Source organism: Mustela erminea, chromosome 18 (genome assembly GCF_009829155.1).
Source record: "Mustela erminea isolate mMusErm1 chromosome 18, mMusErm1.Pri, whole genome shotgun sequence".
NCBI classification, from domain to species: Eukaryota; Metazoa; Chordata; class Mammalia; order Carnivora; family Mustelidae; genus Mustela; species Mustela erminea.
Genome location: NC_045631.1, coordinates 5,815,652 through 5,831,709, shown reverse-complemented (window position 1 = coordinate 5,831,709; position 16,058 = coordinate 5,815,652). Strand labels below are relative to the sequence as shown.

Below are 16,058 nucleotides of genomic sequence, written 5' to 3'. Positions count from 1 at the left end.
GACTAAAATGAACTTCGTCCAATGAGGTTCACAGCTCCCACCAGAATTATTGAGTAACGGAACTTCTGGTAGAAAGGGCAAGGTGTCTGTAGCGACAGGGCAAATGAGCAAGCCGTCCTCTGCTGAACCCCGCGCTCCAGCACATGCAGCTCTGCCCGGATCAGGGAGGCCTCCCCACTCCCCAATGAGCAGACGGAAGCCCCCACACTGCTCAGACAAGGACGGAGCAGGGGGCTGCTGATGGGGGCAGGAAGAGGGGGCTCTGGGGTCCCACCAGGCAGGAGGGTTGACCTAGGTCTCGACTCCCAAAGGATGCAGAAGGCAAGATCCAAATACCACGGGAGAGGCAGGAATGCAGGAATCAAGATCAGGTTACCAGCCTAGGATCGATCTGGGGCACTCAAATCAATGCAACAGGAGAGCTGGAAGAGTAGAGAAAACACCCTGAGGGTTGAAGGAATAAGACCAATTAGGCCCAAGAGCAAGAAAGGGAAAACACTCGAAACCCTTGAGGTCGATAACTCAGGCTGACCTAAGCACCTAACCTCAGACAGCCAAGCTGTCTCTCCGATTTAACAGAGATAACTTCTCAAGCAGAAGACTGAAAGCTCATCCGTAAATATCAACAGTGACAAGCTCAACACGACACCTTCGCATCCCCACCGACCTGCCCGCCATCCATTCCACAGGCCTTGGCTCCAGGATCCCCCCTCTAAGTACCAATCCCAGTCTTCCATCTTTAGGGGCATCAACTGCATCCCCTCAGAGTCCCTCTCATCTGCATTCTTTTCTACTCTCCCTGACAACAAGCCCACAGACACAAGCAGACCTTCAAGAGTCAACCTGGACACGGTTTATTAGGACACAGCAGGGAAGCTGGAAGTCTAGCATGGGTGCATGGTTTATGCCACAGGCAAGGTCAGGTGAAGGACATGCAGTCAGGTCCTGAAGGCTTATCGCTCCCTCTGTCCGCAGCCTGCCTCTGTCATACTGCTCCATTCCAGGACACCGGCCTGAGCTGCGGCCAGAAGCCACTCTTCCTAACGCTTTACTCCTGCATCCCGGATTTGCTCTGTCATGCCGATTCTGATCATCTGTGGACCAGACTCTAAGGGGTGTTTCTCCCAGCTCCCAATTTCTCTGACCCTAGCCCAGAAACGTAACCATCAATCCCTGGTTATTCCACTGTCATGCAAAATGGACCCTTAAATAAACGTAATTGGCAGAGGATGCTGAGCGAAGCCTGACGCTCCCAATCAGAGTGGAAGGCTATCCTTACCAAGCTTTCAGAAGATCCTAGGGCAGGAATGGCTTTGTCCTCTGCAGCCCCATGACTCAGTCATTCAAAAAGTTCGGTAAGTCAGTCATAACACTCCCACTCGCAAAAGACTTAAGACTTCTTTCCCCAGGCATGTGTAATTGAAACTGAGGGTTCAAAATTTTCCCTGTCTTAGGGCCTAATGCAGAGAACCTCACTGGCAGCTTGAAGAACTGTCCTCAGGCCAACGGTCATGAAACTGGTGTAAGTACAACTCTTACATATGCTGGGTGTTACCTTGCTGAATCTGAATTATTAGATCTTAACCGATTTTTAAGTTACGTCTTAACCGATTTTTAAGTTACTGTTTCTGGTAACTAACAAATCATCTTTTCAAGCATTTCTTCCATGTGACAAAATAAAACTGGGGAAGGGCTCCCTCAAAACTAAAAATGAGGAAGAAGAAGAAGAAGAAAAATCAGTCTAATACCACATTTCACTTTTGTTTAGATACTGCAAATAAATCTTAAGGATAATGTATTTCTAAGATAAACTTAATGTTTAATCAAGTAATCCTGCCCTATTAAAGTGCATATTAAAACACTGGTACAGAACCGCTTCAAGTGTGTCCTCCTTTTACCAACAACAATGGAAAACTCATGGGAGTGTGAACCACTACCTCCCATTCTTTTAAATCTCTATAGTCCTTATCTCAAAGCTAAACACGATGGGTGCTTAGTCATCAAACTATCTACATCGAAAATGTCAACTCAATTCCCTAACCACACGCTGCCTGTGTGTGTAGCTGCCTGTGTGCGTACTTATCAATCTGGTCCGTGGGCCTACCTGATAAAGGAACAAACTCTCAGGTGTGACAAAAGGATAAGCTCTTTCAGAGACCAACAAGACACACCTTTAGAAACTGTAGGGGCGCCTGGGTGGCTCAGTCTAGGTTAAGCATCTGCCTTTGGCTCAGGTCATGATCCCAGGATCTTGAGATCAAGTCCTTCATCAGGTTCCCTGCTCAGCAAGGAGTCTGGTTCTCCCTCGGCTTCTGTCCCTCCCTGTCACTTGTGCTGTCTCTCTTTTTCAAATAAATAAATCTTTAAAAATATAAAAATAGTAGACATCATCTATCAATCATCAAATTGGTATCAAACCTTAATGTGTATTAAGGAAGAAACCCTCTTCAAGTATCATACGATGTCATGGAATCCGACACTATGCCCTGCCAACATGTCAGTGGCTACGTCCTGTCACCACCCTCCCCAGGCTAAACTAACACGCTGGCTCAGGAATTCCAGCGGATCGACAAAAAAGACGGTATCAACTGGCAGGTACAGACATGACCATTACCAATCTGTAGGTCCTACGACCACCTCAGAAGTACTTCTTAAGAGCTGGGATTTTAAAGGCATTCTAATAGGGTTCTCAAAATAAGGTCAGATTACAAGTAGAAGTCAGCAATTTCCTATATTTGCCCTTAAATTCCTTCGAAACTCAAGTAAGCATTACAGAGTTCAAATCAAATTAAGAAAACCTTTTCTTGGGGCGCCTGGGTGGCTCAGTGGGTTAAGCCTCTGCCTTCAGCTCAGGTCATGATCTCAGGGTCCTAGGATCGAGCCCCGCATCAGGGTCTCTGCTCAGCAGGGAGCCTGCTTCCTCTTCTCTCTCTGCCTGCCTCTCTGCCTACTTGTGATCTCTGTCTGTCAAATAAATAAATAAAATCTTTAAAAAAAAACACTTTGTTCAAGTCACAATGAAGCCCGTTCCTTCTTTTTTTTTTTTTTTAAAGATTTTATTTATTTGTTTGACAGAGAGAGATCACAAGTAGGTAGAGAGGCTGGCAGAGAGAGAGAGAGAGAGAGGGAAGCAGGCTCCCCGCCGAGCAGAGAGCCCGATGTGGGACTCGATCCCATGACCCTGAGATCATGACCTGAGCCGAAGGCAGAGGCTTAACCCACTGAGCCACCCAGGCGCCCCCGTTCCTTCTTTACCTTGAAAACCTACTGACCACGGCTCAAGTCTATCCAGATAACGAAACAGATTACGATATTGATCTACATGGTAAAGCAGAGAACACAGACTGAGAAAAGCAGTACATAATTATTTACAAGTCCTTTCCCTAGTATCTGCAAGAAAGTTTAGAACTTCAGTTATATAGGCTAGCTCTCCCTTAAGACCCAGCCAAGGAACAACAGATGTCACCTGCAGAGAGTACATAAGAGCAATGCAATCCTCATCCGAGAAAATCTAAAGAAAATGACTTTCCACTTACACTGCAGTGGCATAAAATAAAAATGGGAAAATCATTCCACACTGCAAGGAAAACACTATTTTATTTCAACAGATAATCAAAACAGAGGCCTTAGCCTGTGCTTCTGTAGAGGTCCCCCAGTTCTAGGTAAAATCTTGTCTCCATATGAGTTAAGCTAAGAAAAAAGCCTATAGGTGTCAGCACATTGCAAAACAACTATGACCAAAAAACAAGGCTAAGAGCCCATCAGGAGAATCATAAAATTTCCCCCCCATCATTAATTTCCCTTCAGTTTCATATGACCCCCCCAAACAGAAATGCTCAACAATGACGGAGGCAAAAAGAGAGGAACATTTTGCTCACAATAAACTTCAGCACAGATAGCATTTCACATTAATGCCATACAAATCCACTCCCAAAGTCAGTTACGAAACTGAGGCTCCTCCCCTGTCAGGTCACTGTGACAAACTCTCCCGATAGGGCGCTGACAGGAAGCTGACTAGCTCAGACTGTCAATTAGTAAACTGAGGCGTTACTGGTTCCCCTACGGATTTTAAGTTGGACAAGGGAATGGTTGTATCTCATTTGTCCTTTTTCTTTTTAAACTCCCACCCCCAACACTGTCGATGTTCCTGTAACATCTTACACACAGCAAACATCTGTTCAGTGTCTAAACAAACAGATGAAACACATTACAGTTACATGGGCCCACAGGCGTCGGATGGAAACCATCCGTTCGTAACAGGTACCCCCATCAGCCTGCCAGGTACAGGGCTGATCTCCATTTCTGGCCATTCTTGACTTTCTTTCTTTCGTTTTAAACGAGCATATTATATGGTATGGCACTCACAGTAAGGACAGGAGGAGACAGCATTATCACAAGGTATGCATGTCGATACAACTTTCCAACCGGGGAACAGGGCAGTACTGATGGAGACGAAATAAACAAACAGGAGCCGAGCCGGTCAGGGCCGAGTAAGGTTGAGGTTAGTGGCAACAGCATGTGTGTGGTTTCCAGGAAACCTTCAGTAAGACTGCTGTTAGCCCTAGCCCCGCACCTTGCCCAACCCAGTGCACTGCCTCTTCTTCCAGCTCCCCGCCTGGCTCAGTGCAGCACTGCCCTGCTCCCAGGGGTGCAGCCACCCGGCCTGAACTCACCTTGGCAGTGGAAGGGCCTGAAGTTTAAAACACGTTAATGCATCACGCCAAAAGTGCAGTGAACATGCGCGCTTCATACACTCGCGTTTCTGGGGCAATAGCAAATGTTTCACCGACAAGACAACCATTGTACAAAACACCCTCAGAGGATTTGGAGAAACAGTCTTACAAACACCCGTGTTTACCACACAAGCAAGAACAGAACAATAGGGATAGCGCTGCAACCAGAAATCGCACCTAATGGAGGAAAGTGCCAAAAAGAATGACGGGCATCACCTACTTTAACTGCCATTATTTGCCCACTTGGTTTGTGGACCATTTTGTTGACAGAACCATAAGCTCCTCGTCCAATTTCTCCAAGGTCTTTCAAGTCCTCCGCAGTGAAATCCCAGTGCTGCTCAGGGGAGATCTTCAGTTTTCCTGACGATTCAATGCTGTGTGTTCTCAGTCTCTCTCTGTTGAAATATTGGGAAGCAATTTTTCCACATTTTAAATAGGTTTTGACTTTTTCTTATAGCTAGCACTGATGAATGCGTGGGAAAATGTTTTTCAAGCTGCTAACACCCTCTGACCTCCAGGTTTTTGGAGTTGTTTTGTTTACGTCGTCTTGGTTTTTTACACACTGAACTCAATAAGAAAGGCCTAAACTCAGGGAGTCAATAAACACAGCTTTAATGTGATTCAGAAAACCAAGTTTCCAGTTATTGAAGAAAGTAATTCTGTAGACCAGTTTTCATGTCCAAATACAAGATCTTTTCCAAACTGTGCAAAACTGCGTTACCCAGTGCAAAATCCCAAGAGCTACGAACCTCATTTCCGAACAGTTCTTACCCTACCTTACCTGATGATAATAACCCCAGGCCTTCCATTCTAAGGACAGCCGCTCCTGAACTTGGCTGCATATTAGAATTACCTGGTGTGCTTCTTAAAATGCAGATGCCCAGGTATCATCTCACAGCAATTAAATTAGAGTATCTGGGGGCAGGAGTAAAAAAACAGTATTTTTAAAGATCCCCAAGTGATTTTGGCAAAGTTTGGGAAATAGGACCCTACATACTGCCCTGTTCCTGCCCATAACACACTGAGGTAGGGGGCAGTCAAATGAACGGCCAGCTGCCTCCAGGAGAAAAACTGTCATGTACCCATCAACTCTGAACCCTTCAACCTAGATAGAGCGATGAGGTGAAAACCAAATGATGTGTGGACAAAAATCTCATTATGGATTTTCGTTAAATTAAAAAACCATCTCCAAAATTCCAACCTGGAGATCAACACAATAACTTGTAACCATGCTTTGTAAAAAAGCAAATCCAACAAAAGACATAAAAACAATCTCATTCCTCTCTCTGTGCTCCCGTCCCCCTCCCGCCCCCGCCCTGCCCCCCACCCTGCCCCCTGACACCAATGTGTAGGAGTGAACTATATCAAACTAGAGTGTGAAAACTGAGTATTTACGCTAAAGATACAAATGTAGTCATCCGAAGGGGCACACATACCCGAATTTTATAGCAGCAACGTCCACAATAGCCTAACTATTAGGAAAGAACCTAGGTGTCCATCAACAGATGAATGGATAAAGATGTGGTATACACACACACACACACACACACACACACACACACACACACAATAGAATACTATGCAGCCATCAAAAGAAATGAAATCTTGCCGTTTGCAATGACGTGGATGGAACTAGAGGGTATTGTGCTGAGCAAAATAAGCCAATCAGAGAAAGACAATTATCATATGATCTCCCTGATATGAAGAAGCTGAGAGGTAAGGTGGGGGGGTTGGGGGGTAGGGAAGGAAAAAATGAAACAAGATGGGATCGGGAGAGAGACAAACCATAAGAGACTCATAATCTCACAAAACAAACTGAGAGTTGCTGGGAGGGGTGGAGGAAGGAGAGGGTGGCTGGGTTATGGACACTGGGGAGGGTATGTACTATTGCTGAGTGCTGTGAGGTGTGTAAGCCTGACCATTCACAGACCTGTACCCCTGGGGCTAATAATACATTATATCTTAATAAAAAATTAAAAATTTAAAAATTAAAAAAAAAATCTGATCCAGGAACACAAGCAAGAAAAATTTACATGCTTGGTTATTTATTTTTCGTCTTCCAAAATTTAGATACATCTTCTCAGGTTAGCAGAACTGTTTTTTGTAGCTACTTTAAAGGCTCTCAAAATATCCAGAATTTCAAAATCATTTCCCCAGAATTGCTGTCTTTACTAGTATTAATAGTAACCACGATTCAAGGTCATAGCTCAAAGACTATACACTTTGTCCAAATAACCAGGTAGTAAGCCGGCACTCTGACTGCCGGATTCCCAGGTCACAGTAAGTCGTAATACCAGCTGTTTTCACACAAGTTATTTTCTGTTTATAACATACTTTCACCAGTCGACCCTACTGACTACTTTTCTTAGCAATCTTTTTCATGATGTAGAAATATCCTAACACAAAGGAGTTCATTTGCAAATGATTATTGTTCTATGATCACTCGCATGTAAACACCATCTCTGTGACTCAGTTTAATCACTGGTGAAACAGACAGCACCAGCCAATTGCTGAGGGTAGCTGAAAAAAAGTTAGTTTAAGTACCGTGCAAACTGGAAGTAACATTTTCACATTATTCACTAATTCCTGGGCGTGGCAGATGGGCTTTAAGGTGCTCCCCGTGAGCTGCATTTCCCTGGGTTCACAGCTCTGTGTAAGCTCCTTTCTCTGAGTGTGGACAAGACCTGCAACCTGTTTCTAGCCTACAGAATATGGCAAAGGTTGTCACTGCCATGAATACGTTGCATTAGATAGCGTCTGTTGCTAGCCTTCCTGAGATATGGAGCATTTTGCTACCATACAAACCACGGAATAACAAGTTGTAATATTAACTATTACTACAAGATCAATTTTTAGAATCACGGAATATCTCTTCGAATAGCTTGGCTTATTGTAATGTGCTGCATAGTTTCTGGATGAGGTCTTTTTTTTTTGAAGCAAACAGACTGACAGCTAAGGGATGCGCGTTTTCTCCCTGGGCTAATGCAAATATTCAAAAAACTGAGTAAGGTGACAGACGCACAACTCTGAACATAGGAAAAGTAACTGAACTGTATAGTGTAAGGAGTAGATTGTATGGTATGTGAATAATATCTCAGTAAAGCTGCTGAAACAAAAAGTGAACAGCAGAACGAGGCTATTCCCGAGTCCATCTTCTCATTTAACAGAAAAAGTTGTGAAAGTCGCAGAAAAAAACATGCTATGGTTATGCCATCATGAAGCATGTTCATGGAGTCTCCACTTCCAGCAGGCTGGAGATCTTTCCTGTGAAATCGAATCCAATTTCACAGTCATTGTTTTAAGAATTAGTCCAATCCCAATGGCTTCCAAAGAAGGACTGGACAGAGATGCAGTCTAACCTGACTGTTTACCATTACATTAGAGCAGTCAACCACTGAGGCAACTGTACTAAGTGTCCAAAACCTTGGCTGTAGTTTTTTGTCTTGGGGCCAATGTGTCAAGGATTGACACATTAGGATTTAAGTGCTACTTCTACTAGAAAGGATCAAAAATTCCCAGATTTCATTATTAATATCTTACCTGAAAATCTGCTCAGCTCAACCCTACTAACCTATAAGTTACTTCCAATGCCTCTGCCTCATCTCTAACTAAGTTCAGCCCAAGACCTTATATTTACTCTTACATTTGTCCTTCTAAAATGTATATTAAGTGCTCCACATGAGCAATTCCTAACCCAGACATCTCCCCATTCCCTCTGTTGGGCTCTATTCAAGAAACAAGCAAAGGACTGAGTTTCCAAGTCTCAAACTCACTCAAATCTCACACAGGAGCAATTCCCAGACCCATATCTAACCATGTATACAGAAAAGTCCTTAAGTAAGTTGGTAACATTCTCCTTTGGATTTAGAGGTCTTTAATATGAAAACAAGTTAGAATGGACTTTGTCATAATTGGACTTGGAATTAGACTATCAAATGATATACATTCTAGTTTAAAAGTTAGCTATACACTTAATTCTTTTAATGCCCACAGATCACAAGTCTGATTGCAAGGGCGCCTCTGATGAATATAGTACTTCCAACAGCAGCGTTTGGGGATGGAGACTAGCACCTGGGAAGCTGTTCAGATACAACTGATGTCACCATTCAAATATTTTCTCTCATAGAAAGGTAAGTAGAACTTTCAGGGCAGTAATAAACTTGGGTGAACTCTACAGACATCAACAGAAAGTTAAAATCTTTAAAAAACCATACACAATCAACTTTATTAATGGACTGGAGCCAAATTTGGAAAATCAACTCATGGACACACTGCGTCTTAGCAGCAAATGTGCTGATTAACATAAACAGGCTGGGTCCACGTCCCCTGCAGCTAGTATGTCCATGTTCCTTTTCAAGACTCTATTCCCTGCCTTTGTAAAGGGATGCCACATGAATGACTAAAAAAATAATAAAAGATTTTAGAGCTTACCTCTCGCAATTGTTTAAGGGAACACTTGTACCCCCCATGCTTCATCTTTCCACAGAGAGGGATTGGGTCTCTCACTTGAGACCTTACTGCTGACCAGTGAATATGGAAGAAGAAACTAAACACACTCGGTTCAAGTCCTCTCTTTTGAAGCCAGATGTCCTGCAGAGAGGATACAGACACTCTGGCTGTCCCTCTATCATGCCTTTGATAAGAGGCTGCCACTGAAGGGATGCGTAAGTCTAATTATGTTGAGGCCGGGAGGAGTTAGCGAAATATTCTGGCCTGAATATCTGAGCTAAAATTTCCAATTTTATCAAGAATACAATGAATCTTGGTTCAGTTCACTTGGCTTTGGCTCACGTTCAGGTCATGATGCCTTGGGCTCCACCTCAGGTAGGAGTCTGCCTTGGATTCTTTCCCTGTCCCCCCACTTGGCCCCACGCTTACACAAGTGCGCTCTCTCTCTCTCAAATAAATAAATAAATACTTAAAAAAAATACATATGAAAATCTTGTCATCTCCCTATGTCTGGTTCCTACATCTCTCCCAACTGATGCCAAACACAAATCAAAAGGAGGCTTCTTCATTTTTTACTAGACCTCTATGTAACCAAAACCCCAAATTTTCAAAAATGTTAACAAAGTATTGAATAATAAGAAAATGAAATCCAATCATACAAATTCTAGAGTTTGGAGAGAATAAGTGATTTCCATGTGACGTAAGAGCTTCCAGGTGCCATGAGTTTCAGAGTTCTCCACTGACCTAATAATGTGCAACCAACTCCCTTCAGCCCCCTTGCAGAAGTGCACAGAAGTACAAAAGACAAACACTTTCGTGACCTGCGTTATACCTGTAACTTCAAAGTCCTGGTTTATTCCACTTCTAAAAAAGTTCACCAAGAGGCTCCAGGGCAACAAGGAGATTATGTGCAGTCTGCTGATGGTGACGTCTGTCCTAAGACAAAAGTTCTGTCCTAAACTAAATAGCAGGCCTAGAGAGAAAATATATGAACAGCAGAAAACACACTCGTGACGAAGACCGGGAAAATGTAAAGACCAGCAAGCAGCAATGTAAAACTGCCATTAGCTACACTCTTACTTCTCTCTGGGATATCACTTTCTTGAGACCAGGGGCTGTGTTTTATCAGCAATTACTTCTAAATCTCTCTCCCTTTCCCAGTTCTCTGTGGATAATTTCATAGAGTATCTTGAGCTGCCTTCAGTGAATGCTCCACAGGGTTCCACCTTCAAGCACCTGACGGTCCAATGGGGAACTGAGTCAGCTGCCACCCAACACCCATCCTCTTCTTCTCGATAAGGTCACCATCCTTTGCTGGGGCAGCTAACATGCTGTACTTCCCAGCTGCTACAGAATGAACTGTGCCTGAGCCCTCACCCCTCCCACCAAAATTCATATCAAAGCCTTAACCCCCAAAGCGACTACTGGAGACAGGGCCTCTGAGGAGGTAATTAAGGTTAAATGAAGTCATAAGGATGGAGTCCTGATCCAATACAGGATTAGTGTCCTAGAAGAAGGATACCACACAGCTGTTCCCAGTGGAGTCTCTCCCCCAACCTCACACTTACACAAAGGTCACATGAGCACCTACCAAGATGGCGGCACCTACAAGCCAAGAGAAGAATCCTCCGAATGAAACCCACCTTGTCAGCACCCTGATCTTCCCAGCTTCCAGAACCACTGGGTATGAATTTCTGTTGTTTAAGACACCCAATCTGTAGTTTGTTATGATGGGCCAAGCTGACAAAGAATCAAACTTCCTGGCAGTAAGAAGCAGTAATACAAAGGGGGTATTTAAAAGGAGCTGACTCAGCTGGAAGGAAGGTCTTTTTTTCCTTTTTTTCTTCCCCCCCTTCTCCTTCTTGTTGCCTGGAATGTTGGTGATGACTGGAGTTCCAGCCACTCTCAGGTCCTTGAGAAGGAAACTCATGTACTGAGAATGAGGAAGCAAAATATTGAAGATCTCCAGACTCTAATGACCATGAAGTCATTACACCAACCCTAGGCCTGCCTACCTCCAGACTGCATCTACAGAAAGAAAGAAACTGTCTTATTTAAGCCGTCATTTGTCTTCACGTTGTTTATATGAAAACTGATCATTTCCACTTAATACAGCCCGTAACACCATTATATTTCCCAGGAACTGTCCACGAAGGAGGTATCCAGCATCCCCAAGTAGTGGGGAGGGAGGGAACAGGCCAGAGTTTGGTCATCACGATGACTGGAAAGTGCTATGAGCACTTCGTGGCTGAGGGCCAATGATGCCGACTGGCTTCAGACCCACAGGCCAGTTACAAACAGGACAAAAACAGGAATAAAATCCTTAGTTCTGGTATCCCTGATTTCTTATGGCCCATCTAAATCCCATACCTAATCTTTTGTATATGTTGTGTGCAACAACATACACACAGAAACAACGGACACAGATGCTATGGGCATCACAAGTAAGTGGAATAGGTGTGTTTTTTTACAAAACATGCAAAATGATGGGTAGAATGCTCGAATCTATGCAATATAGACCTTATTAAAATATAATTCGATATACAGAAATTACTTTTTAAAATCAGGGGATTATCTTGTTACCTGAAAACACAAAAAATAAGTAAATTTTATTTTTAAAAGGGGGGGGGGCGCCTGGGTGGCTCAGTGTGTTAAGCCTCTACCTTCGGTTCAGGTCATGGTCTCAGGGTCCTGGGATCAAGCCCCACATCGAGCTCTCTGCTCAACTCTCTCTCTGCCTGCCTTTCTGCCTACTTATGATCTCTAATAAATTAATAAAATCTTAAAAAAAAAAAAAACGTATAAAAAAGAAAACCCCAAAACTATAATTTCTGAGCCCACGTGTCAGCATGGAAGTCCTTTCTGTACCCTCTCTGATGGCCAATCCTCTGGAGAGAAATGACCCATGTGTCCCGTTACTCCTTAACGAACTGACTTGGAGCCACTGTGTTTTAGCTGTCATCTTTTTACTGACCCAGACTAATTTCCTGTAGAAATTAGTAGAAATCCTGTAGAGTCTAGAAATCCTGTAGAGTCCCTCCCCCACCAAAAAAAACAAAACACTGTGACATAATGTTCAGAGCCCTCATCAGACTGGACACCAAGAAAAGCTTACTTCTATGTAAATTGTCTAATAAAGCTGCCCAGGGCTTTGCACACAGGTAGGTGGACCTATTTTCTGAAGAGTCACAGCTGACAAAGCCAAGGTTACCTGGGGCAGCTCTAGTCACACCCTCCTCCCCCTCTCTGCTAAACCCAGTGTTCCACTACACTTGTCAACAGGACAAGTACTCAAACCTCTTTTTCCCACCAGACAATGTCACACAGACTAAAGCCACACAGACTAAAAAGGAAAAACAGAAAACTCAATCATAATCCAGAACAAACTGCTCTCAACAACTCAGTATATATACCCTTTGTGTCTTTCTGGCACAAAATGAGATCTCACGCCTATTGCTTGACAGACCTCACCTCGTCTGTTTCTGACCTATTAACCATGACCTGGTCCACACAGTTACTGCCATGCTGCATGGCCGGTCGGCCCGAGTCAGGGCACCGGCTGTGGGTGCCCACAGGGCCTGGGCCATGCACGTTCTCCCTCACACTGACCTGAAAGGCGAGAAGGGTAACATCACTCTTTAAAGTGGCATTCTGATTTCTTACCCTTAGAGTCGGACGTCTCTCGCCATCCGGTGAACACGTGGCTCTTCGTGGGTTAACTGCCTGAGGGAACACCCCCCAGCCCTCCTTGCCCAGCACTTGCCGTTGCTGCTTCGGACAGAAGTCCTTTATTAACAGACAGACTGACTCTTGGTCCTGCATTGTAAATATTTCTCCAGGGTGCTGCCCACCTCCCCATTCCATTTATGAATTTAAACATGTAAAAAATTAGAGAGCGCCTGGATGGCTCAGTTGGTTGAGCACTCGTCTCTTGATTTCAGCTCAGATCCTGATCTCAGGGTCATGAGATCAAGCCCCGCATTGGCTGTGCACCCAGAGTCTGCTTGAGATTCTCTCTCTCTCTCTGCCCCTTACGCACTGTCCTCCCCCAACCGTGTGCACAGAGGCAGCACTCTCTCCCTCTGAAATAAATAAAATCTTTTTTAGAAAATTCAAAAATGTGTATACTTTCAAATCCATTACTCTGTTCCATTCTTCTCTTCTGCGGTCACTCAGTATCATTTACGTTCGCTTCCGCGTGTGATACAGACTTCATGCCACCGCTGCGTTTCCAGTTTCCTGGCAATCATCTTTTCTCCTCTATCCTCCTATCAGTAATCCTGTTCCCCATTTATCCACTTCTGCACAATCTGCCAATGCTTTTTTTTATAAACACCATGATGTCTTCTACTGTATTAGGAATGCTGCAAAATATCACATTCAGAGATGCTCTTTCTCAAAGTCATGAGGCTATGGCTCCCGAGTTCCCTAATTCCCGCTCCCATCTCACAAGGAGGATCCGTGTGGCACTTGGGCTTGGGCTACTGCACAGCATCAGCACACAGACCTCCTCTCACACCGGGAACAACTACAAAAAACAGAAAGAATATGAGACGGTCTTGAAGACACTGGACACCAGACAACAAAGAGCAGTGAACGCCGACAGCCAACAGACAGGAAATACACAAGGGGAGCCCTGTAACTGCCCCTAGCTTCCTGTCTGGAAGGGCCCACAGTCTGTGATGGGGGTCAGGGAGATCCTGGGCACCTGAGGAGACCAAGGTAGCTAGAGTCCGAGACACAGAGTACCAGATAAGAGAGAGCTGCAGAGAAGAACCCCACAGATATGCGCAGAACCCTCCTTGGGGTTCCCGCAAAGTTCTTGCACTCTTACAAAGAAACCATACAGGTCAGGGGAAGAACCATCCAGAAGGATGAGAGGGGAAATACCCAGGCTGGAGGAGCACTCAGAATGCCCACCAAAGCTAAAATGCAAGACCCAAAGGATCCAACTATTTCCAATTAACTTAACTGAAGGACAAAGCTTTAAAATATTTCTAGGGATGCTGGGGCACCTGGGTGGCTCAGTGAGTTAAAGCCTCTGCCTTCGGCTCGGGTCATGGTCTCAGGGTCCTGGGACTGAGCCCCACATCAGGCTCTCTGCTCAGCATGGAGTCTGCTTCCTCCTCTCTCTCTGCCTGCCTCTCTGCCTACTTGTGATCTCTCTCTCTGTCAAGTGAATAAATAAAATCTTTATTAAAAAAAAAAAATTTCTAGGGATGCAAAAACAGGGGCACCTAGGTGGCTCAGTCAGTCAAGTGTCTGCCTTCGGCTCAGGTCATGATCTCAGGGTCCTGGGATCAAACCCCACTTGGGGCTCCCTGCTCAGTGGGGAGTCAACTTCTCCTTCTCTATATGCCCCTCCCCCTGTTTATGCTCCCTCTCTCTCTCAAATAAATATATAAAAATCTTAAATTTAAAAAAAAAGAATGCAAAACCATCCAGCACTCAGTATCTGGCTGCAATCTAAAATTCACAAGTATGCAGAGAAGCAAAGTAACATGCCCCAAACTGAAGAGAAAAGTCGCTCAGTTCTAACAGATTCAGAAATGACAGGGATGCTAGAATTGGGAGACAAGAACATCGAAACAGTGTGGATTACTGTATTCTGAGTGTTCGAGACACTAAAGGGAAGAGTTAATACATTAAACGAACATGGAACATGCAAAAAAACAAAAACAAAAACAAAACAAAAACAAAGCAAATGTCTGGAAGGCAAAGCTATAGCAGGGCAGAAGGAATCTTTGGGTGATGGGCAGGTCTGCCAACTTGCCTGCAGGGGTGGTTTCACAGGTGTGTGCACATCAAAACTTAGCCAACAGTACACTTCAACCATGCACAGGTAATTGAATGTCCATTATACCTCAACAAAAGTGAAAGGAAGGAGAAAGAGAATGTCTTTGGGCCTCACTCTCCTTGTGTGAAAGGGATTTAGTTGTCTATCACGTATCTATAGTTCAAACCATGTCTATAGTTCTAGGCACCCCCCCGGGGCTCAGCTTACTGCCAATCAGAGAACGCATTGCTCCAAAGGCAAATTCTCCTTTTGTGATCTCCTTGTTCTCCAATACCGTACTCTTCAACTGAAAGTAGCAAATATAAGAACATAATCCTCCGTTTATATCGCTACTATGACCCTTCTGCCCAACCGTTCTTGGAATGACCCCCCTGCCCGGATACGATATGCCTGCATCCATCCCGCCTCCCTCCTCCCACCCTGCCCCATGCTTATTTTCCGGTAGTCACCAGTGAGGGGGAGGGCAGACAAGGGGTAAAGGTGCTCTGTCTTTGAAACCAGTGGCTCTGAAGAGGCCACCTTTCTTCCCACGGTCTATAGAAATGCTCTTAAGAGAAACCCTCTATAAATTTTTCTTTGTTCCTACAGAGATCCTACATAGGGTTTAGCATCAAACTGTCTTATTTTCTGGGTTTCATATATTCATCCTTGTTTCTTAATAAATATTTCAGCAGGATACTACTACTCCTACATCATTTTGTACTAAAAATCTGAAATTGCTTTTATAATGTCAGAACTTTTAGTCCCTGAGGCAAGTAAGAAGCAAGAGTCTTAACTACTTTCCATTTCCCACCTGCAGCTTCTGAATTATCTTTTAAACACCTATGAATCATTCTCAAGCTTACTTTTATTATTCGGGGGGAGGGGCATTTATCCCAAAGAGTCAATGAGAAAAGATGATTTTATAGAAATAAATTTTATTAACAGACACAGTTAGGAACACGTGCTATTTTATATAATATACCTACTTGAAACCGAGGGTATTTCTGAACCTCTTACAATGCCTAAGTTTTAGCTTGGATGAACCATGATCAAACCAGTTTAACTTAATACCAATCTATGCTTTAAACCTTAACTCA

General features: G+C 44.0%; 1 protein-coding gene across 2 annotated transcripts in view; it reads right to left on the bottom strand.

Annotated features, from left to right (window-relative positions):
- MAP2K4 (mitogen-activated protein kinase kinase 4) overlaps window positions 1-16,058 on the bottom strand; it is a 137,791-nt gene that overhangs the window by 65,393 nt on the left and 56,340 nt on the right. For both annotated transcript variants that reach the window (XM_032319842.1, XM_032319843.1), the window contains one exon: window positions 4,954-5,128. In XM_032319842.1, coding sequence (XP_032175733.1) covers window positions 4,954-5,128 — 175 coding nt within the window. The remainder of the gene's footprint in view (window positions 1-4,953; window positions 5,129-16,058) is intronic.